General features: G+C 51.5%; 1 protein-coding gene across 4 annotated transcripts in view; it reads right to left on the bottom strand.

Moving 5' to 3' along the window:
• Positions 1-506: 506 nt before the first annotated feature.
• Positions 507-22,966, bottom strand: part of PIK3R5 (phosphoinositide-3-kinase regulatory subunit 5) — a 67,656-nt gene continuing 45,196 nt past the window's right edge. For 2 of the 4 annotated variants that reach the window (XM_033091352.1, XM_033091351.1), the window contains exons 4-19: positions 21,380-21,448; positions 20,444-20,582; positions 12,968-13,037; positions 10,343-10,517; positions 9,624-9,777; positions 8,852-8,935; positions 7,884-8,571; positions 7,591-7,753; positions 7,138-7,263; positions 6,509-6,637; positions 6,202-6,295; positions 5,922-5,998; positions 3,327-3,420; positions 3,105-3,187; positions 2,446-2,558; positions 507-2,315 (exon numbers count right to left, since the gene is read on the bottom strand). In XM_033091352.1, the coding sequence (XP_032947243.1) occupies positions 2,168-2,315; positions 2,446-2,558; positions 3,105-3,187; positions 3,327-3,420; positions 5,922-5,998; positions 6,202-6,295; positions 6,509-6,637; positions 7,138-7,263; positions 7,591-7,753; positions 7,884-8,571; positions 8,852-8,935; positions 9,624-9,777; positions 10,343-10,517; positions 12,968-13,037; positions 20,444-20,582; positions 21,380-21,448 (2,406 nt within the window). In that variant the 3' untranslated portion in view covers positions 507-2,167. The other 2 variants (XM_033091355.1, XM_033091354.1) reach the window with 2 other exon arrangements.

Here is a 22,966-nt window from a genome sequence, read left to right as displayed (position 1 = left end):
CAACATAGATCACGGGATCCCTAGATGTCCTATAGATGCATGAGCAAGAATAAATATATAATCATAGTTTTAGTCCACTGAGTGTTAGGTGTGCTTTATTGTTTGCGTTAGCTAGCTGATGTAGAACTGGAGCATCTCATGGTTCCTTCTTCCTCCATCCCAAGCAGTTGTGTTGGAGCCTACTTCTCCCAGGTCGCAGGTGTCCTCCACCATCCCTTCACTTCCTCTTCTCTCCCTCCCTATGATCCAAGTCTAAAAACTGCTCCAGATCCAGAGGGCCAGCATTGATCTCACTTCCCTTCCCCTCAGCAGCATAATGAGGCTTAAATGAAATAGTGTCAGGGAAAATTTCAGCATAAATGTATTTTCTATAGAGAGGAAAATTACAAAATGATAAATAAAACAATCGCCTAACAATCTGACTCCTGCTATGTGTGCAATGATTTATGTGAACTGTCCAACAGGCAGTTAACTGTCATGCAGAAAAATAACTCTAGATCATTAAATACAAGACTAATAAGTTTTATTTGACAATAATATTAAATTCTAGTCATTTATTCTTTGACACCTTTTGGGCCCGGAGTAGGACAACTGGCTTATACGACAAAAAATATTGACGGTGTATATGGCTGACCACTCTTTGGAGCCTGGCCAGGACAGAAGGAAGGGCAATACTGGGTAGGAACTGGCTTTGTCCACTTCTCTCAAGTTGTGAGCACTCTGGGCTGTGGTTTCATGCGCTCCTTTAAGCCCAGAAACTTTGGAGCAGGATGAAGCAGGAGAAGGAAAGGAAGGCGGGGCTTGTGGGCCACAGTTGTTCGCGTCCACGGCTCTCTTCCCCACTTCTACCCGTTCAAATCCTGGCCCCACGCACTGACCACTACCCTACTGCTCTAGCCATATCTCTGCTTCAAACTTCTCAAACCACTCCAACCTGGCAGTTTTACAGTTTTTGCTCTCATGTTCTATTACTCATTTCCGCCCAGTCAGGTTCTAAGCTCCGTCCTCTACTCCTCTGGGAAGCCCAAGGAGTGAGATGGAAGGGCGGGGTTGGGGGGGGGCAACCTGAGAGAGAGCAACCTTTCTCTTACCCTGACACAGGCAATTCCTCCTCCAGAGGGTAAAACTAATCATACCGTATCCCCTCAGTCTCGGTGAATTGGGAAGGAGTGAATGAAGAGCCTCCCAGAGGTCAGGAGAGCACCCCAGTACCGGACAGGGGGGTCAGTGTTTAGAGAGCAAGGCCGCTGATCTCTAAGGAGCACCAGCTGTGAGCCAGCCACCGGGCCAGGCACTTTGCAATGAAGGAGGCTTTATTCCCCCGCAACCACACTCCCTTTAGTGCTGACCAAAGGGAATTGCGAAGCTAATTAATTTCCTTCTAGTCATTTAGTCACAACTGAATATAAGCCCGACCTGTCTCCCAAGGACCTCAGATCCAGAAAGGGGCTTCAGGGAGAATCTGTACCAAGTCCTGACAGTAGATTGATAATAAAGTGTTAGTGCTGTTTTTCAGAAGACCCAGGGAACCTGAGAGAGAGAAAGCATGTGTGTGTGTCCTTGTGTCTGTGAAGGGGGGAGGGGGGAGGAGGAGGCACAGGAGGAGGAGGAGAGGGAGGACGGGGAGGAGGAGGGAGAAAAGAGGAAGGGGGAAGGGAGGAGAGGGAAAGAGGGGAGGACGAACAGAGAGGCGGGGTTGGGGGGATAGCACTAAAGGTCGGGAAAGAAGTCTCACCCACTTTCTCGAGTACAGGAGACTGTACTCCAGACACAAAGAGTTCCTCAGGTCTTTGACAAAGAAAAGGGGTAGGCCTGGCCACAGATTGGGAGACGAGGCCTACACCACACCGCGGAGCACCACAGCCTCAGATCTTTCTGTTAGAAAGGATCCTAGACCCTTTGGAGGCCAGTTCTCCTTTCTACCTTGAGGAACCTGAGGGGCTGTGTGGCCAGGTGCCTCTCTCCCTAATGCCTGTTTTTGCCCCAAACAGAGCCCCGAGGCCCCAGAAACCATCAACCCTTTGTCCCCTTCCCAGCACAGGGCCCACAACAGGACCCTGACCCAGCACAGGGCCATTTGTTTCTCCACAAGGAGTGCGGCCCTCACAGCCGACTGTCCGGGAAGGGGCTCAGAAGAAGCTGCTCCCAGGCTTTCTGTCCAAGCTCGCTAGGGCAGAGCTCCACTGAAAGTCATGATGGGCAGGCAGAGGAGGGAGCAGAGGTTGGGCGCAGCCTGGGCCAGTGGGTGGGGGTGCCTCTCGGACTGAGGGCAGAGGCTGCTCTTCTCTGACTTGTAGCAAGGTGAGACCTCACACCTGTGGGACAAGGCAGGCATAAGGGCACGCCTCCAGCAACCCCCAGGCCTCTGGGTGGGGGTGTGCAGAAACTGACCCCTTCTCTGGGACCCCACTTTGCTGAAGCCCCGTAGGAGACCCCCTTTTCTACCTGACCACACTCTGCAGGATCTTCCTCTCGTCCTGGTCCAGACACACGGCAAAGGAGCAGCTGTTGGAGCCGATAATTTGCACCTTGTCCACTTTGATCTGCGATGTGCTAATCTGGAAGGAAGGCCCAGGTCAGCCTCCAGACCCCTGGCCACAGAGCTCCCAGCCCTTAGCGGTTCCTTGCCCTGGAATTGCCCAACCAGGTCCCCGGGGTGGGGGCGGGAGTTTGGCTGACAGCACTCGAAGGCTAATGGACAACTCAGGGGAGACGTCCTGAGGACTCCTCTCCAGCCTCTGCCCTTTCCTGAGCTTGGAAGAAGCAAGGGCCCGCAAAGGAATAACTGCACTTCCCAGTGCCCTCACCGTGAGAGCCCTGGGGTTCTCTGACACAGCCCACTGTGCCTCAGACTCAGGGCAGAACCTTTCCACATACACATATCCTCTCACAAGGGTACCCCTTCCTCCCTGCTACCCCACAGCACCCCACACCCCTACACCACACCCCTCACCCTGCTTCTCCTTCTACCCTCATGTTCCCCCACAGCCCTTGGACAGCCCTCCTCTCTCATACACACACACATGCACATGTGCATACACAGGCACACACACTCGCCCAGAAAGTCTCCTGAGAATGTGGCTGCAAGGAGAGGGAAGCCTTACCTGGTTAAAACCCTTCTTGGATTTCGGGTTTTGCCTTTTCACCACTTCTGTCAGGTTTAGCGTCAGGGCATCCATGCCGGAGTCTGAAGGGCAAGGGCGGCTCAGGCCAGGCTCAGAACCCTTCCCTGCCACCACCCTCCCTGCCACCACCCTCCCTGCCACCACCCTCCCTGCCACCACCCTCCCTGCCACCACCCCCTGCGCCCTGCCTGCCCCAATCACCTAGCTCCTCTTGCTTCCGGCAGGCTTTGTTGAGGTTGACTGAGGTGCAGACCTTCTCCATGTTACTCCAGCGGCTTCGTCCACTGATGGCCCCCTGGAATTGTGGCAAAGCCAGACCCTCAGCCTGGAGGCCGCGGCGCCTGCTGCCTTCCCTTCAGAGGAGGCTCCAGGTCACCAGGGCAGGGAGCTGCCTGTAGTCAGCACACCCAGGAAGCTCTCTCTCCACCCGAGTCTGCTGACTTCTTCCCCAAGAGCCCCGATCCCCATATACATCTTGGTGACTCCCAAGAGGAGCATCAGGTCACTGGCTTGGTGCAATGGGTCGGCCTGGTGGCCAGGTCACAGGGCGCCTGAGCTGAGAGCACCTCAAGGGGCGGTCTTCATGATCTGTGGAGCCCAGAGCAAGGAAGACAAGGGCCCAGAGGCCTGGAGTTCCCGGCAGAGCCAGGTCAGATCATCCTCTTTGGATCCTTGTGTGAATGTCTCTTTCACCAGGGACCTCCGTGTGGCCACACCCAAGCGCGTGCCTCAGTCCTAGATCAGTCTCAAGGTCAGCTTACGTGCCCTTACAGGAGAATTTGATTCTGTTCACCCCTCTCCTCTCCTGGACTTCCTTGATGGTGCATTCCTGGGTTGCCCACCACTTTTCTGGCTGGGACCTCTGCTCTGCGCGAACACCCTCCTCTGCCTGCTGTCACATCCCTGTCTCAGGACCTTCTTCTGGGTCCTCTGCTCTCTGCATTCCTTCTTCCTCCATGAGCGAATCTCACCCGCACCTTTCTTCCCTGATTACCTTTACACCCATCTTCATGTTTCACCTCTGAGTTCAGGCCCATCCATCCAACTGCCTGTTCTGACTTCCTCCTTTTACTTCTCAAGGGCACCTCAAACTCAACATGTCCCACACTCATGATCTTCCCCCACCGGACCTGGGCTACTTCTGAAAAAGTGGTACTATTCGTCGCAGAAGACGGAAATCCGGAAGTCTGGGCCTCTCCTTTTCCAGTGCATCCCTAAGCCCCGCTGTTCACATAATCCACATATAGTTCCCATTGCTTTCCATCTCCACCACCACCAGTCTAATGCCACCCACATTTCTTTCCTGTAAAACCACAAGAGCCTCCTATTGGCCTTCCCACGTCCCCGATGGATCCCGCCGATCCGTTCTCCATGGAGCTGCCAGAGGGTGCTTCCAACCCTCGAATCTGATCATGGCACACACATTCCCAGCCGCACCCCAAACTTAAGCCCCTTCAAAGGATACCCATTGCTCTTAGGACAGAACAAAATTCCTTTCATTGTAATGAAGGCCCTTAGTATTCTGGCCCCACCCATCTCTTTAGCCTCACCTCATCGGGCACGTTCCCACTCCCTCTCCGCTCCAGCCCCTCTGGCCTTCCTTCAGTGCCCTCTGATGTTCACATTCACTGTGACCTCAGGGCCTTTGCACATGCTGCCCTTCTGCCTGAAGTACACATCCTTCTCTTCTTAGCTTCGTTAATTAACCCCTGGTTTTCTTTCCAATATTGACTCAAGATCCCTTCTCTAGGAAGCCTTGTCTAGCTTTTCTGACTGGGTTGAATAATCCCCTTCGACGTTCTCACAGTACCGGGTACCTCTCTTCATCTGTCTTTCACAGTAATTATACGTCTGTAGGTTCATCTAACCAATGCCTCCCATCCCCTCTAGGCTGTAAGCACTTTGTTCACTCCCGAGAACGTGCCTGTGCCTAGAACAACGTCTGGGACATAGTAGATGTTTAACAAACACTTGGCACACAGCTCTCAGGGTCTGTCCCTCCTGCCCACTGCCATGGCCACCACGTGGAGTAGTACCACCAGACTTTTACTGCCTCGTCATCACTCACCCCTCTTTGACATTGTCTTGGCCATTTACTTGTTTCCTTGTTTCTTATCTGTCTCCCTCCTCTACAAAAGCTAAAGGGAGGGCCTAATCCTCCCTGCTTACTGCATGTCCCCTTGCCCAGCACAGAGCCTGGCAGGAGCAGGTGCTAAATTAGTATCTTTTGAATGGTTGAAGGAAGGGAGAAAGAAAAGAAGGCAGGAAGGCTCCCCTTGGTGAGGTTGAGCCTCCTGTGGCCTGTACCCCAGGTACAGAGCTCAGAGACTCATTGCTCAGAGACTCATGCCTTCTGGTGTGCTTATGGGGGCCCCTTTGAACCCCTACCTCACAAATACCCTCACTTCCTTTTCACCCCAATCCCACCTTCCATGTACCCAGCCAAGCACACCAGCCAACAGGTCCTGGCCGCTCCCTCACTCTGCCTCTGGAAGCCCCACCCTTGCCCCACCCTCAGCACCAGCCCTGTAGCCAGGCCCTGACACTTCATGGAAGCTGCTCAGCACTTTCAGGTGGGGGGAGAACACAAGGGTGGGAAGGCATTGCAGGTGGAGGGGGAAAAAGATGTCCACTCCCTCCTCTTCCCTCCTTCTCCCAGGGTCCAGGGGAACCTGGGGCGCCTTCTGCAGCCTTTCAGCTTAAAAACTGGGGCCCAAGAACCTAAGACTCTGGCTTTGGGTGAGGGAGGATCAGGAACAGATCCCAGAAGGGCATGGGCCCCAGTGTCGATCTTACCTTGCTGTAAATAATCTGTAGTGTTAGAGGGACGGCCTCCCGGTCCCCATCGATGCCCAGCCTCTTGCTGCCAGGACCTGTGCCACACAGAGACATCCCTTTCACCATCTCTCAGTGCCTGTCACAGACCCCGGCACTTCACCTACCCGACCCCCACCCCTGGCCTGGCCTGCTGGTGATCCCTCCTCTTCAGTGTCCCACTTTCCCAGGGCCCTGCCTCTCTCTGGCCCACTGCCCCACCCTCCCCATTTGTCTCCACAGGGACTCAGGCAGCACACACCTGAAGCCTTGATGGCACGTGTTGCAGCAGAGTGACCCAGTTCCAGTGAATGGATGAAGATCTCTGTCGTCTTCTCCCCGGTGATGAAGGTCAGCTGGAGAGGGCAGGACCAGGGCATCAGTGTGGACTTCCTGCAGGGACCCACCAGGCTCCTCTAGCACAGGGCTGGGGGCTGCTGTGGGGTAGGGGCCGGGCTTACAGGCCCAGCAGGCTGGGACATTGCCAGGCTGGGACCTGGCAATGCTGAGGGAGGTCTGCCAGTGAGTGTGGGGGCAGAGGCAGCGTGGAGTGGCAGGTCAGGCCTTACCTCTGTCTGATAGACCTGCAGCAGTACCGGCCGTGCAGCGAAGCGGCAGTAATAGAGCAGCATGTCGGCCAGGATGGGCAGCTGGGTGGGGGAGCCCTCCAGGGGTCGGGAGTCAGCCCTCAGGGAGTGCTGTGGGGTGGAGGAACCCGAGCCAGAGGGACAGGTGGACAGAGAGAGAGAAAAGGAATACGAAAGGAAGAGAGAGGAACACACCCACACAGAAGGTACAGAGGCAGACAGCCAGGGAGGGGCATGGAAGGGGTGAGATGGAAGCAGGAAAGAGAACGGTCAGGGGAGGACCCAAAGCCTGGACTCTATACCCCCCCACACCTGGCACATGGGCCTCCAGGAAGGCCCCTGGCTGAGATGGACAAAGTTGAGAACTGAGGACGGTCCCCTGGACCTTTCTGAGGACTCTCATTGTCACCGTAGTGACCCAACCCCTGACCCCCCCGTGACCTGGGTTCAGGATCTGTCCTGCCTCTTACCTACCCTCCCTGCTTATTTTCAAGTGAGCCTTGGTCCTCCATAGAGGCCTCCAGCTACATCTCCCCAAACCAGGGCCTTCTGAGCAAGGCTGGGTGACTGCAGCCAGTGGGCCCTCTCCCCCGACCCCAGGGGCCACTTACCTGGCACAGGACTTCAGGGGGCAGGTGCATGAGGCCCAGCACGTTGCGCTCATACCAGGGGTCGAGCATGCCGAGGTAGTGGGAAATGTCATTGGTGCTCTCCTCCCATGGGCCTGTGCCTAGCTCCTGGGACAAGGGGCAGGAGTTATTCCAGCTACACAGGGGCCTGTCATCATAGCTCCAGGGCCCTGAGTGGCACCTGCAGCCCCAATCTGAGTTTCTTCTTGCCTTTGGGGAAATCTGACAACTTTCAGTCTGTGTCATATAGCAAAATGCCACACCCAAGTGCAAGGCAGAGACCACCCCTGGGAGGGAAGGCCAGGCAGGAGGAGGTGCCCTGTAAACACAGGTGATTGTTTTTGGTGACTTCCAACCAGCCCCCTTCAGGGAACTGAAACATACTCATGTCTACTCTACTTTCCCACCCCATTTGGTCCAAGGCTGGGGACATACTGCAGGGCTGGGGTGCCTCGGGGAGTCTGTGGGGACTGGGGGTGTCTGGCTCGGAGGGGCTGGGCAGGCACTGGAGCTGGTCCCCTGGCTTCGCTTCATAGGCACGTAGAAGAACTGAAGCTTGAAAAACCGTGTGAGGAGTGGGCGATTGTTCTCCAGCCGCCTGGCAAGAAGAAGATGGTGAGAAGGAAGCTCCTTGGTCCTTCTCGGACCTAAACCCCAAGCCCTAGGTTCCTCCAGCACCACCAGCCTGATACCCAGGGCAGAGTGACGCCCCCAATTCCAGCTCTTACCGCAGGTTACTGTACGCCCGAGCCACCTTCCCCGAAATCCGATCAGAGCCGAAGACCACAACGCGTAGTGTAGAAGCCTTGGGTTCCTCATCCCCACTCAGGAAGGGGCGGCGGCGCTGATGGCGTGAGGCTGGGGCCAGGAGCCAGCTGGCCAGCTGGGTGCTGAGCTTGGGCTGGGGCAGAGAGAGGGAGCGCTGGGCCCGGGAAGGGGGCACTGCCTGGCCGTCCAGGGGGCTGCAGAGGCTCCCAGCCCGCCGCAGGGGCAGGGCCGTGTCTGAGTCCCTCCGCAGCATCAGCTGGCTGGTACTCTTGAAGAGTTTATAGATCCTGTTAAACTTTTGCCCGGGCCTGCGGTAGCCCCGGCGTTCCCGGCTGCCAGGCCTCTTGGGCCACTCAGAGGGGCTTTCCTCGCTGTCCTCCACATAGCCACTGTCCATGCCATCCGAGAGGCCCGAGACAAAGGAGGTCAGCAACTGGCGGGAGAGGGTGGCCCCGGAGGCCTGGGATGAGGCAAGGGACAGGGCGGAGTCATGGGAGGCCTCTGAGCTAGTGGAGAGCAGTGAGTCCCTCTTGGCACAATGCCCGTCTGTTTCCAAGTCCTCCTCCTCCTCCTCCTCTTCCTCATCGTCCCCCAGGATCCCTGGCTGGAGCAGCTCCTGTTCCTTGAGCAGGATTTCCTCCAGGATGTCTGCAGGGAAGCAAGGGGAAGCACCATATGGGTGTCTGGATCCCTGGACTCCTCTTGCTCACCCTTAGGAGGGGGGATGGGCTCAGACAGCATGGGCTGGGAGAGGGTGGACAGAGGGTCAAGGCCAGCCTAGGACTCAGAGCCCTGGCTGCTCTGCTTAGGGTCTGCTCAGGTGGGAAGGCCGGTGGAGTGTGGGAGGCCGCTGCACAGGCCGGGACCAGGAAGAGAGCCCAGGCAGTTTGGGGGGTGCGCAGCACAAGGGCCCCAGCCGGCTGCTTACCAAAGCTGTCCTGGTTCCAGTTGTAGGTGTAGCATCTGGCGACAGGGATACGGATGGTGTGGAGCTTGCCGGGCGTCGCAGTGTCTGTAAGAACAGGGCAGGCTCGGGGTGAGGCCTAGCAAGGGGCCTTGAGATTGGCCAGCCCAGTCCCCTCATCCTAGAGACCAGAGTTGGCAGAGGACCGACACCGGCTAGGTAGCAGGGGGAGCCAAGGCTGAGCTGGAAGCTGGGATGCCTGGCTTGCAGCCAGCAGGCTTTCCTTCAAGGGCACCGTGTGCACGCCATGCCGTTTCATAAGGTGTAAACGTGGTCAAGTCACAGCCTCATTTTACAGAGTCCAAACAGGAAAACAATGGCACCATGTCACCGGGTGTTGTGAGGACTATTGTGTCTCTCTTGTACAGTGACAGAGTCGTGGAGAGGAAGTTTCCCAGGTTGCTTGGGGCAAGGTGTGGCCATGTAACTAAAGCGGGCCAAGAGGATATGTGCAGACGTTCTGTGTGCAACTTCTGCATTGTCTTCAGTGTAAAAAGGAAGCCCCTTGCCCTAGAGCAGTACTCTTTTCTTCTTCCCACAAGTCACCACATGATGGCAGCCCAACCCTGCCCCTGCGTACAGTAACAATGCCCCAAGGGGTGGTGGAACAAGACGTTGAGAAATGTGGCTCCCTGAATGACTGTGGAACAGAACTAGCAGGCCAAGCTGGACTGCTCACCCCGAGAGCCAGGGCAGGCGATGGGGAAAGTGGGCCCCACTCTCCCAAGAGCCTCACCTAAGTCACCAGCGAAGCCGGCTTTCTCTCCCACCGCCTGCAGCTTGGTCCTGAGCCACTGCCGGGCCTCGGCTGCATCCCCAATGCCAGATGCCAGCTCCTGCGCCTCTGCAGTCTCCGTGAAGATGTCCTCGAGCTCTGCCAGGGTCTTGGACTGAAATCCCAGGAGGAGACAGGCTTGCTCCTGTCCCACGGCCTGGCGGCCCGACTTCTCCATCTCCCAGGTCTTACCGAGGGCAGCAGGGACCAGTCCTCTCCCCGGCCTCATCACCCACCTTTACTCACAGCTGCCCAGGGAGCCAGCCTCCCCCAACCCCTATTCTGAGGAAACAGTCATGAGAGGAAGGCCCAGAGCCAGAGCACTGCAGAGTTGGGAGGGACTTCAGAGCTCACCACTGCAGCCCAGAGAGGGGACGGGGCTGTCCTGGGCCTTCCAACTGACCTGTCACAGAGCTAGAATCAGACCAGGTCTCCAGCTTCAATCTAAATCTTGTTCCTCTAAGGCTCTGTACCCAGCCCCACTGCTCAGGGAGCCACCCATCCTGGTCAGGACCCAGCACAACAGAAACCCTCTTGACAAGGCCAGCTCTGCAGCCACTGCCCCACCATGTCATGTGGGGTGAGGGAGTCTCACCTGGAGACTGCAGCACCGAGATGGAGCAGAGAGGGGACTCTGCTGGCAGGGGGCGGTGCTAAGCCCCAGGGCCCCAGACACATACCTGCAGCCTACAGTGCAGACCTGGGAGGTCAAGGTGGGTCCCAAAGATGGCTTGGAAGGCGTGCAGGAGCAGGGTGACGTAGGTGCTGTGCGGCGAGTGCTCGGGCACACTCAGCTTGTTGGCCACGGCGAGGAATTCGGCCTGCACCTCCACTGGGTTCAGCAGGAGGACGGTGCTGGGGGCACAGAGGAGAGGCTGTGGGCCCTAGTGGCACAACCACACACCTCACACTGGCACTGGGCCCCACTGAGGCCCAGGCCTCCTCACAGCGCAGGCAGGGCCTAAGGCCAGCCGAGAGGGTGGGGGTTCACGGGACCCAGTTCCAAGAGGAAAGTTTACGGTCTACTTTGGAGTATTTTTCACATGGTGTTTTCAAAGGCCTTTAAAAAATTAAACTTAGTTTTCAAAAATAAATTTTACCTTAATTTTTACATATAAATCTTTTTTTCCTACAGGACATCTGCATGGATGCAAGATTACTCAAAAGAGGATTGTATTATAGGTGAGGTGACTTGAAGCCATGGGATCATTTTGGGGAGGGGGCCGCAGGGCAGACACAAGCCCACATACACTGTGGCCTAAAATCTCCGCCGGTGCCCTGCTCCTCAAGCCAAGGGTTGTGGCGTGGGGTGGCATCTGCCAGGAGGAAGGGGAGCCAAGTCAGGGCTGAAACTGAATCCTCCACTCTCAGGAGACACCTTTTCTAACTTGCCAAAGCCATCACGGGCTAGCATACGGATGGCGAGGGAGTGTGTGCCCAGCCACCTCCGCCTCTCCTCCCGCTGCACCCTGGGCTCCTCCTTGGTGCATGTGTTGAAATTTGTTCCTTGTGAAAATCTCAAACATACCCAAATGTTAAGAGAATCGTGAACCCCGAGGGGTTCGTTAACAGCACTCGTTAACAATCACTCCTCTAACAGCAAACAACACAAGGCTGTTCTCACTTCGCCCACACCAACCCTTGTCACTCACTGCATTTTCTCAAAGTGTATTTGAGCCATCATGGTACCGCACCTGTAAATGCTTTTGTATGGACTGCTTACACTCACTCCTGCTCTCTCACAAATCTGTGCTGTTTAAACCCAGTGCAAAGAAGCACCAGGCAGATGGCGTTCCCTCCAGTCTCTGCGGAGATCTGTCCCAGAGCTGGGCCCTGGGCTCAGGACACAGGGACCAGACCAGGCTCCGTCAGAATCCCCATCATTTGGGGAGAAACTAGTTTTGATTTCTCCACGCAGAAGAGAAAGGGGGCAGGCCCACATAAGCAGCCTCTAACTGAGCCCTCTCCTTCACTGAGCGCTTGATCATTCCGCCCACCGACATGCGCTGAGCCCCACCGTGTGCAGAACCAGACCAGCCAAGCCGTGCCCTAGCCACCTGCAGGCTTTCTCTGCTGAAGAACTTACCATTGGTCCCAACTTATACATAACGAAATTGTGACCATCTCTCAGCACTAAGGTCTTTCTACTAACCTCTCTGCACCTCAGCTCTCTAAACGAAAAAACACCTTTTTCATAGGGTAAATTGGATGATGTAGCGATGTTTAGGGTGGTGCCGGTTTCTCAGTAAATGCCCGAAAGGTGTGGGTAATTATTCACCATCTGCCTGTTTCAGCCCCAGGGAGGTGTCTTCTTTACTTACTAAACTAACATTTACTAAACATTTTTATGCCCTCTGTCTCTCTCAAAACCGAACCACTGGCATGTTTTTGTTTGTTTTTACCTAGGAGGGACTCAACAAATGTTCCTTAGTGGTGTCAATGTTCAGTGAACCCCTGGGGCGTGACTATAATTTTTGAGCTGAGGGAGGCAGGGGTCTCTGGCTTCCAAATGTCTAGGTGAGACAGCATCCACTTGCTTGGAGACCTGCCGAGGGTCTCCAGAATGGAGGCTTCTCTCGTGCCTGTCACAGTGCAGGCTGGACCCACGAGTGGGCAGGCAAATCACAACCAGAACTGCCTTTTAAATGAAATGGAATAGAATGGGACCGAGCCCATCCTATGGGGTAAGGGTAAGTTTCAGTTCCTGAAACTTGTTTCAGGTGTGAGTGTGTGCGTGCGCGCGTATGCACATGCACACCAGGCTGTCATATAAAATGAATTTGTTATTGTAGACTCCGATCACACAAGTTTGGAAAGTGCTGTTTTAGTAACAGTCAGAAAGACACTGTGGAAAAGCTTTTGAGTAAGACTGAGGTTTAAATCCTGGTGCAGATACTTACTAGCTGTGTGACCTTGGTAAAGTTACTTGGCCTCTCTGACCTCCAGTTTCCTCATCCGAAAAGTGGGGTAAAGTGAGATAATGTGTGACCAGCACCTGGCACAATCAATGCAGATGGTTCTTAACCGTTTTTGTTTGTTTGTTTGTTTGTTTTTGAAGTCTCAGACTTGTTTAGGAATCTGATGCAAGACCCTCAGCCCCAGAATAAGGAACCTGTGCACAAACCATGACCAGCAATTCCAGGAGGGTCCCGTTGAAGCCTATTTGTTGGTGGCTGGGGTGGGAGGGGGTGCAGTGATAAAAGGCATTCTGGATGCATGGGGGTGGGGTGGTGTAGGAATGGTGAAACAGTGGGGGTGGGGGGCCCCACCCCCCGCCCTGTTTGTCCCTCCCCAAGAGCACTCACACAGTGGAGCTGCGGTGACTCCTAGTGGGCAGGCCCTGCTCAGCCCTCACCAGTCGCTGGTAGGAGATTCCTGTGGCCAGAAAGAAGAAACAGAAAAAAGAACAGAGTGCATGGGTTTGCCTGTTCCTTTAGAAGTCATGGCCCTGCACCTCGAAGCGCGCCCAGCAGTGGACAATTCGGTTGGGAGTTCCTGGATGAGGTTCAGGACAAGGAAAAGATTAGACCTGAGGCCTCCAGGGCCTGTAACATGAGTCCCAGGCTGCACCATGCAAAGCTTTTGCTCTTCAGAGACAGTGGGGCAAAGCACTCTGGGAGGAGAACCGAGGCCTGATCTCCTGCTGTCCAGCTGTTCCTAGTTCCTGTCACTGCTCCCTACTCTCAGTCTTGGTGTCCTGCAGTGGGTGTACCAGGCACCACTTGGCCTATTCACTCAGTCTCAGCACCTTCCATAGGTCCCAACATCCCCATAGCATCTCTGCTTGGCTCCCCACACCTTCTCAGGTGGCCCTCAGGAGACTGTTCATCTCTAAGGTTGAGCCTCTGCACCATGGGCCCCTCTCAGCCTTCCTCTCTAGCCTCATCCACCTCTCCGTCTCCTCTGACTTCAAAAGCATGGAGAAGAAACAAGCCAAAAGTTTTTCCTTTTTTCCTGCAACTTGATTCCGTTCTGCAGCTGGAAAACAACCCTTCACAATACGTATTTACTTCTGTGTCAACCTTGGTGAGGACATTAAACAACAGTTCCCTCTACTCGCCAAAGAGGGAACAGAAGCAGGGTCTGGGGCTCAGCAGAGGAAAGGCAGCCTCCTTGTTAGAGCTTGGAAATTGGCATGGGGGTCCCTGTCTGGCGCAGGGCCACCCTGGACTGGGTGTGAGCTGGGAGCAGGAAGGCAATCCCCCTCGGAAAGTGTAAAGCCAAGACTGGGGTTAGAGACAGCTGTAAAGCAGAAAATGACCAATTTATACTATTCTAATCTAGGACCTGATTGCTTTGATTTGGGGCCTTTTGGTGGACGCTTCTTTTATGTAACTGTCACATGTTTAGAGGTAAAGTTATGTCTATTTTGATAGGAAATTCCCCGAAACAGTGGTTATTATTATGAGGACTTGGAACATCATCTGGTAGCCGCTCGCATGCACAACATAGAAAAATTCCCCTCATCGTCCCCTTCAACCCCCCAATAAAATACTGTAGTGGGCAGGCACACTCCTCCCTCCACAGGCTCCCGGAAGCGCAGAACACGCAGACAAGCAGTATTCTCTTGACTCTTCTGCACTTTTACTGTATAACAGGTAACCCACACCCTGCTGATCTTCCCTCCAATTCTGCCTCTGTTGAGACAGGCCACACAGCTGGCCACATTCCTGGTGGTGGTGGGGGGGCAGCAGATGGTGAGGTCACTCTCCCTCCACATCAGGTGTCCCCCCAAACGCCCACCATCAGTATCCTATCCCTCTGCCCTCCTGAAGTCACAAAGCCCGACGCCTCTACCTTATCGTTGCTCTCCTTGAATTGTCTTTTTTTTTTTTGAATGTTTGATACTGTTGATTACTTTCGACTTCAAGCTTGCTCTTCTGCATTAGTCTCCATGACAAGGAACATTCTTTCACATCGTACATTTCCGGACCTGTTTAGTTGTCTTAGGATACCCTAAGAATCTCATTTGGGGATTGCAGTGCAGTTAGAGCTGGGAGATGCTTCATATCAGCTGTCCTGACTCCAACGTACCCTTGCCGTTTGCTGCTGGGGGACTTTTAAGGGGACATCTGTGCCCCTAGGCACACCCTCACTCAGAGGGAGTTATTTCCAGAGCCGAATATCCTAGATCCCAGCAGTTCCCGAGCGGAGCACAGAGCATCAGCTGTAACTCCCTCCCTTCCTTCTTCTGCCACAAAGACATTTAGAAAGGGAATCCAGGGTTGTCACAGTGGTCCCATGAACATTCTGGACCAGGCTTCTCCCATCTTTCTGCTCCATCATCCTTAGCAGGAGACATCATCCTCAAGGTCACTTCATGGTCTAAGATGGCCGTTGCAGCTCTGGCCATCCTGCCCTCATTCCAGTTAACAGAATAAAGGAAGTGAGGGGGTTGCAAAAAGTTTAAGCCACTGTCATTTTGGGCATCGTGGTATAAGCAGCCAGCTCAGTTCCAGCTGATCACACCCTGTGATTTCTGAAACAGCTGCCTTCCACTCCTTTCCCTAAATCTTCCCCCGTGATATTGTGACATAATAAGAAATATATGTGTATATATATATATATATATATATGTATTTATATTTGTATTTATATTTGTATGTATGTATGTATGTATTCATTCATTTATTATTTATTCATTCATCTCCAGTTCCTGGGACAGAGCTCCTAAAATCCTTGTAGTTTTCTGGTAAGGGTGAGAGAGCATCTTTTGTTCTTTACAACAAGCCCCTTTTAACTGGACTTGAGTTTATGCCGATGAGGTGACTCTTGGTGGGCCCCTAGATAGCTTCAGGATGGCGGCTGGTCACCCTATGGAACCAACCATGTGACTGATTAGAGGGTTAGAACTTTCAGGGAGGGGAGAGAGGCTGGAGATTGAGTAAATCATGAGTGGCCAAGACTTAGCCAATCACGCTGACTTAATAGAACCTCCATAAAACCCCTAGAGAATGGATTCAGAGAGCTTCTAGGTTGGTGAATGCATCCACATGCCAGGAGGGTGGTGCACCCCAACTCCACAAGGACAGAAGCTCCTGCACTCAGGACCCTTCCAGATCTTGCCCGTTGTATTAGATTGGTACAAAAGTAACTGCAGTGTTTGCAATTGTTTTTAACCTCCCAAACCACAATTACTTTTGCACCAACCTAATTATCTCTTCGTCTGGCTGCTCATCTGCGTCCTTTACAATATTCTTTATAATAAACCAATAAATGGAAGTAATGTGCTTTCCTGGGCTCTGAGCCATTCTAGCAAATTATTAAATCTGAGGAGGGTATCATGAGAACCCCTGATTTGTAGCTGGTTGGTCGGAAGTAAGGGAAACCCAGACTCGTGGTTGGCATCTGAAGTGGGGGGCAGTCTTGTGGGGATGAGCCCATAACCTGTGGGGTCTGTGCTAACTCCAGGTAGTTAGTGTCAGAATTGCAATGACTTGTTGGCTACCCAGCTGGTGTCTGGAGAGTTGGAGAGAACTGGTTGGTGTGAGGTGACAAAACCCCATGCATCAGGTGTCAGAGTGTTCTGTGAGTGAAAATAGCATAGACCCTCACCGACTAGTCAATGTTGGTTGCCTTTCCTTCAAGGGGTTTACACCTTTCACTCCATAATCAGAGACAAAATATAGAAAATGCAAATGTGTGTGATCAGTAATGTTCCAAGAGGAACTTATTACCACTAAAGAATATTCAGAATGCACCTGCGACCAGTTGATAAGCAAAACTAATCTAATCCAGGTTGGTTCCTGCTTTGACTGGAGGTCAAAGGTGGGAAGGCACTACATGAAGGGAAAAGGGACAGAAGAATTTGCCCAAGGGAGGAAAGTGCTTGGCAGCCCAGGGACTTTGCGTCATGCGCAGTCACCTGCCCAGGCCTCTTGGTAGAAACACAGCTTTATACAAACGTGAGAATGTGGTTTCTGGAGTCGAAGAATATGGTTTTTGGAATCAAGCAGACATGGGTTCAAGTGGTAGAGCTCTTGTTAGCTACGTGGCCATGGGCAATCTCCTTAATTATCTAGCTTTCAGTTTCATCATCTGAAAGATGGAAATGATAATAACTATCCAGGGGGGTGTTCTAAGGACAAATGAGACCGACCTGTCGCAGTGTTTAATGCACCGTGAGCGTACAGTTAATACAACCATTGCCATCATCACCACCACCACCACCATCATCAACAACAATAGTCCTACTTTTGACAAGGAGGCTAAGAGAACTTACATAACCTGTCCCAGGTCATCCGCTAATCAGTGACAAAGCATAGGTCATTGTCATACCAGGGCCCATGTTCCTTCTCTCATACTTGACTTTATAGCTTGGGCCAGAAACATTAAACTTCTCTGAGTCTTGGTTGGCTCATGGACCAAATGGGAATAATATTGCTTGTCCCTCTTACTCCATAGGGCTGTGATCTAGGTGAGATGCAGTCATTGAGGCTTTTGTGCTTTGGAGGGACTCACACATATGATGCCCACTGTCATCCCTCAGGATTACAGATAAATTCTTTGCAGGCAAGTACTGTGGTCTGCACAGTTGTGCTGGCATAGAGTAAATACTGAACAAACATGTTTGCTGAACCCAAGAGGGCTGTGGTGGGCAGGACCCGGTAACACTAACGTGAGGTTTCCTGCCACCCCCAGAAGCAGTAGGCACACTATTGGGGGTGGAGTCAGGAAGAAGGGGATTGGCCCACAGGCTTCATAACCTGCCCACTTCCTCTGGCACCCAGCCACATCAAAGTGGAATAAACTGTTTCACTAATCTCCATGGCAACTGGCTCCCTAAGGCTGCCTGGGTGGAGGGCCCAGCTCTTCAGGTCCCTTGTCATCTTCTCCCTGTGACCTTGCCAGGACCTCTCTCTTAAGCTACCACCACCCAACAAACCCTACTGCCCCAGCCATGTGAGATCAATGAAGGTCAGCATTTATCCTCACAAACTGCTCTGAAAGGGAGATAGTATTACACTCTCATTTTATAGATGAGGAAACTGAGGCTCCTCCAAAGGCCACACAGCTCTCCAGGATTTGGAACCACAGTGATCTAATACCAAGAACTGGTAACCACTAAGTCGCTCAGCCTCAGCCTCAGCCTCTCCTCGCAGAGCTTATTCCCCAGCCTCCATTCTAGCTCCCTCCCTACTTCCCATTGCCTCCCTCAGGTGGGCTTATGGGGAGGGGGGCACTCAGCAATAAGGCAAAAATATTACCACATGCCTTTACAAAACCACACGAAAGCATTTTCTAACAAGCCCATTTAAGGCTCATGAAGAAGAGGGTAACTTGGTTTTTAACTTAGTATTTGCTGTTGATAAAGGCTCAGGTTCTGTGAAATGAGAGGTTAACTTGTGGATGTGAGATTAGTGATTTTTGTTTGGTACAAAAGATAACCTCAAAGGTTACAGTTTTATTCCCCTAGATGATTTTAACTAACTTTGTTTCTGATTTTGCAATCTTATGCTAGCTTATATGAGGAACTCATTTCACTTTCTCATACCCTCCTTTAAACCAGTTCTCCCATCTTGCTGGTGGTTCCCTCAATAATGAGTTGAACACATCTTTGACACAGGCTCACTATATATTTGTATGAGAGTTAGGTTTTTTTTGTTTGAAAACATCTCTCTGACATGACAAAGAGGTAATGGTTTCCTGTTTCGGTTCTGCTTTCCCTGGAAGAGGAGAAGTTCCTAGCATGAGCAGCCTGGCCGGAGCATCCTCTCCAGACATCTGCCTTCTCCTAAGTCACCAGCCTGTCTGAGGCCTCACACAGTCCCCAGGGCAACGTCCAGGGGCAGGCCCTCAGCAGCGAATGACAAGAGTTCCAAGGGTCCTCCCTGCTCTGAGTCCAAAGGACCCTCAGTCCATTTGCATCTCTAGTTGCTGCTCTGCCTAACTCTTGTCCCCAGGCTTAACTCTTGTCCCCAGGCTTAGAAACCCAGGTCCCAGAGCCTGGGCCTCCCCACAGCCTGCCCCTCTGCTCCACATCTGCTCGCAGCGCTGCCCAGAACAGAGTTCCTGCTCAGCTGCCCACAAAAATATTTCCAGGCATGGCGTGCATGCAGCGGAGGAGAGCCAGCGGGTTCCACTTGAAATTGGGAAGCAGTCTCTCCACACGCAGGTGACAGCCCTCCCCCAACCCAACATCTGCCTTTCGCATTTTGAAGTAAGAAATCTTTGGTGTAGACTAAAGGACCTGCCAAGGCATTGGTATTTTAAATCTTTTCTGTCTAAATTACAGACAGGAAGAAGAGCTTTGTATTCTTGTTAAAGGAATTCTGGTCACCAGCAAGAAGTGATCTAGATCTGCTTGTTGTTTGTTTGTTTGTTTGTTTGTTTTTTGGGGGGCGGCAGTGGGGAGGATGGGAATAAAAGAGATTAACCTTAAACTGGTTTGTTCACTTAGGGTGCCTTGGAAAGTTAGGTTGGCAGTCTGTCGATTTATCATGTGCCCGAGCACCTTTCCTAGTTCAACACCTTCTCCTCAAGGTTTTCCTGGTTTCTTAATTCTTCCACCCAAGTCTCTCCCATGAAGTGAGGTCCATGCAATCGGTATGTGTAGACTCGGGTGATGGCCAACCTTAGCCTGTGCCTGTTCTGCTCCTTTGTAACAACAGACAGCTGATTGGTTGGGGGAAGGCAGATCGGCTGATTGCTTGGGCCGACATTGCAGCTTATTGGTTGGGGGCAGACAAATCAGATGATAGGTTGGGGAAGGAATTTAAAGACAAAGCTTCAGCCCTGAGCTTTCTAGGATTCACGAATTGTTGGGGAATAAGATTTGGCACTTCTGTCCTGTGTGTGTTTAATGTGTACAATGAGAATTAAACACTACCATTACTAAATAGGACCTGGATCAAATATAGATTGTTTTTTAAAAATCAGGCCCCAAAATACTATACAACATGCGTAGTATATATTTTGGGACCTGCCTTTATTTATTTATTTATTTATTTATTTTACTGTTACTTTATTAAGAACACTTCCATATATTATTAGTAGTTTCCCTATATTTGAGTGGTTTTGAATATCAGGAATGGATGTTGAATTTTATTAAGTGTTTTAGAGGCATCTATGAAGATGTTTATGTGACTTTATTCCTTTGAGCTACTGATGTGATGAATTACTCTGTGATGAATCAGGCCACCGTTCAGTAAATGATACTTGATTACATTTTCTCTTGCCCTACAATAGTTTTCTGAGACCTCATTTTCATGTCTATTATAGAACCTGCAATTTCTCAAGAATTCCTACTTTTCAGACCCCACATACGAGATTTCAGACAGCAACAGGCCCTTGTCCACACTTGTCACGTTGCCAATCAACCACGGACCTGTCCATTCGTAACACCAACCACCTTCTCCCACCAGAACTGACGATGTACACGTGCATTGTCCTATTTGCTCCTGAGGCAAAGAAAACAAGGGCCTCTTGACAATATCGTGGGAACTTTTCCTTCTGACCTGGGCAGCCTCAGAGACCCCTTGGATAACCACAGCAGCGGCAAAGGTCACATGGTGGGGTCCCCTTGCCCTGAAACCCTGCTCAGTTTCCCCTAAAAATTCCTCCTTGGGTTACCGCCTATGTTCACTGCTTTCAGCCATCTGATGCTGGTGCACACAGCATTGTGAAGAGGAAACGCCAAGGTTTTAAAGTAGGCCCATGGGGAGAGATGAGCTGAAGGATGAGAGGTGAGGAAGATCATAGCAAAAGAATAGTTTCAAAAGAGCTACAAACCTCTTGACTGCATGATCCCTGCTCCACCTGTCAACTGACTCAACACTTACCTGGGGCCTTGAGTTCCGCATCAATGAAGGTAAGCAGTTCCTGGCAGATGCTGCAGTAAGGAACAGGCCACGTCAGGAATCGGTGGTAAGTTCTCGCTGCTTTCAGAAGGAGATCTGAGTCTGGTGGGAAGTGTGGTGTCTGGAATGGAGAGGGAGTGGTAAGCAGAGAAGTCTGGGTGAGAGAAAGCTCCCCGATATTCCAGATTAGAATCTCCTACTTTTCTGGAAAGTTCCACAAAGGGCACACATTTCTTGGCACCAGTATGTCCAAGGACAAAGGCAGGAAGAATTGGAAGTAACCAACAGGGAGTGAGTTACAGATGGGCAAGATGGTACCTAGCGATGTCTCTACTGTATGGGACAGTTACACAGTTTTTACCACATGTAACACAGTGTACCCAATACATGAGAACACCTCTCTGAAAAGCTGTCACCTCAGAGGTCATCTTAAATGGTACCATTGCTGCCTCTCATTTTGGGGAATGGTCTTCAATGCCTAAACCACATTTATCCTCACTAGAGGCATATGTTTATTCGTTGAAGTGGATTGATTCAATGTACACGGAATCACTTGGTGCCACCAGACAAACACAGGGGGTGATTACATTGGGTGGAAGCGACCATCGGCGTACAAACTGAGGTGGACACAACATCTCTTAACAGAATCTCTTTCACGGTTTGTGAACAGGCTGTGACAGCTGTTCCGCCATGGCTACCCAGACATGCCAGGCACCGTGGCGTCCACATGGAATTCCAGAGACCTCTCAAGATGGCTAATCTGAAGCTATCGGAAGGTTGCCACCCGTCTCAAGTGTCACTGCTTGACAGTTTCTCCCTCAGTATTTATCCTCAGAATTGTGAAGGCTATGCCCTCGATGGAGATTGTTCTTCCCTCTCCTCCCCGCCTCCCCCAGCCTGGCCCACCCCAGAACTTACACAGAGGACAGTGGAGTAGAAGAGCAGGGCCAGGGGGGTGAGGAGGTCATAGGTACCCTTCTCTTGCACCTGTGGAAAGGACAGGAGAGGACGGGTGAGGCTCAATTCACAGGGTGCAGAACAGAGCAGCGCTTTCTTGTTCTAGTCTTTATTTTCTTAAGTGAAAAGCAATATAACCCCCAGACAAAAATTTAAAAAGGAGTTAGAAAAAAAAAAAGCACTCACAATAACCCCCTTCCAAACTCAACCACAGCTAATGGTTCAACATACTTCTCCTTACACCATTTTTCTCTATGTATTTTCCTCTGCAAAGTTGTAATCATAGTGGGTATACTTTTACTCTTAATGTCTTTTCAATATAAATTATAAATGAATTTCTGTTTTGCTACATGGTTTCCAAGACTACCTGTTTTCCCCCTCCTGGTTATACATTTACCTGTTATTTGTATTGTAAATATTATTTTTTTCAGTTTGTTGTTTGTCTTTTAAATTTATGGATTTTTTTTTTTTTAATTGGGGAAGGGGAACAGGACTTTATTGGGGAAAAGTGTGTACTTCCAGGCCTTTTTTTTCCAAGTAAAGTTGTTGTCCTTTCAGTCTTAGTTGTGGAGGGCATAGCTAAGCTCCAGGTCCATTTGCCGTTACTAGTTGCAGGTGGCACCATCCCTTGCGGGAGTCGAACTGGCAACCTTGTGGTTGAGAGGACGCACTCCAACCAACTGAGCCATCCGGGAGGCAGCTAAGGTCAAGGTGCCGTGTTCAATCTTAGTTGCAGGGGGCGCTGCCCACCATCCCTTGCGAGATTTGAGGAATTGAACTGGCAACCTTTGTGGTTGAGAGCCGGCGCTCCAACCAACTGAGCCATCTGGGAGGCAACTCAGCTCAAGGTGCCGTGTTCAATCTTAGTTGCAGAGGGCGCTGCCCACTGTCCTTTGCGGGACTCGAGGAATTGAACTGGCAACCTTTGTAGTTGAGAGCCGGTGCTCCAACCAAGTCCAACCAACTGAGCCATCTGGGAGGCAACTCAGCTCAAGGTGCCGTGTTCAATCTTAGTTGCAGGGGGCGCTGCCCACCATCCCTTGCGGGACTCGAGGAGTTGAATCAGCAACCTTGTGGTTGAGAGCCCACTGGCCTATGTGGGAATCGAACTGGCAGCCTTCGGAGTTAGGAGCATAGAGCTCTAACCGCCTGAGCCACCGGGCCGGCCCAAATTTATTGATTTTTTTGATGTACATAATTACAAATGTTAGTTTTTTTCCCATATGGATTTTTGTTTTGACATGCAAGAATCATGTAAATACTCATATATTTTCTTCTTTTCTTTGAAGCTTCATTTTCTTAAATTTAGATCTTCAATATACCTAGAATTCCATCTGCTATACGTTATGAACTAGGCATCTCACTCTGTATTTTTCCAAATGTTTAATCAATTTCCCCTGAGCCATTTAATAAATATTACTGATACCATTATATTACATGTTAAATTTTGTTTATACCCATTGATAATATCCATTATTTTTATTAGCTGCATAATATTCCTTCTGGTAGATATCCATAATTTATTAGTTAACTTGAGATTATTTATTG

Source organism: Rhinolophus ferrumequinum, chromosome 21 (assembly GCF_004115265.2).
Source record: "Rhinolophus ferrumequinum isolate MPI-CBG mRhiFer1 chromosome 21, mRhiFer1_v1.p, whole genome shotgun sequence".
NCBI lineage: Eukaryota > Metazoa > Chordata > Mammalia > Chiroptera > Rhinolophidae > Rhinolophus > Rhinolophus ferrumequinum.
The sequence above is the reverse complement of the archived record's forward strand: the minus strand, read 5'-3'. Positions and strand labels throughout refer to the sequence as shown.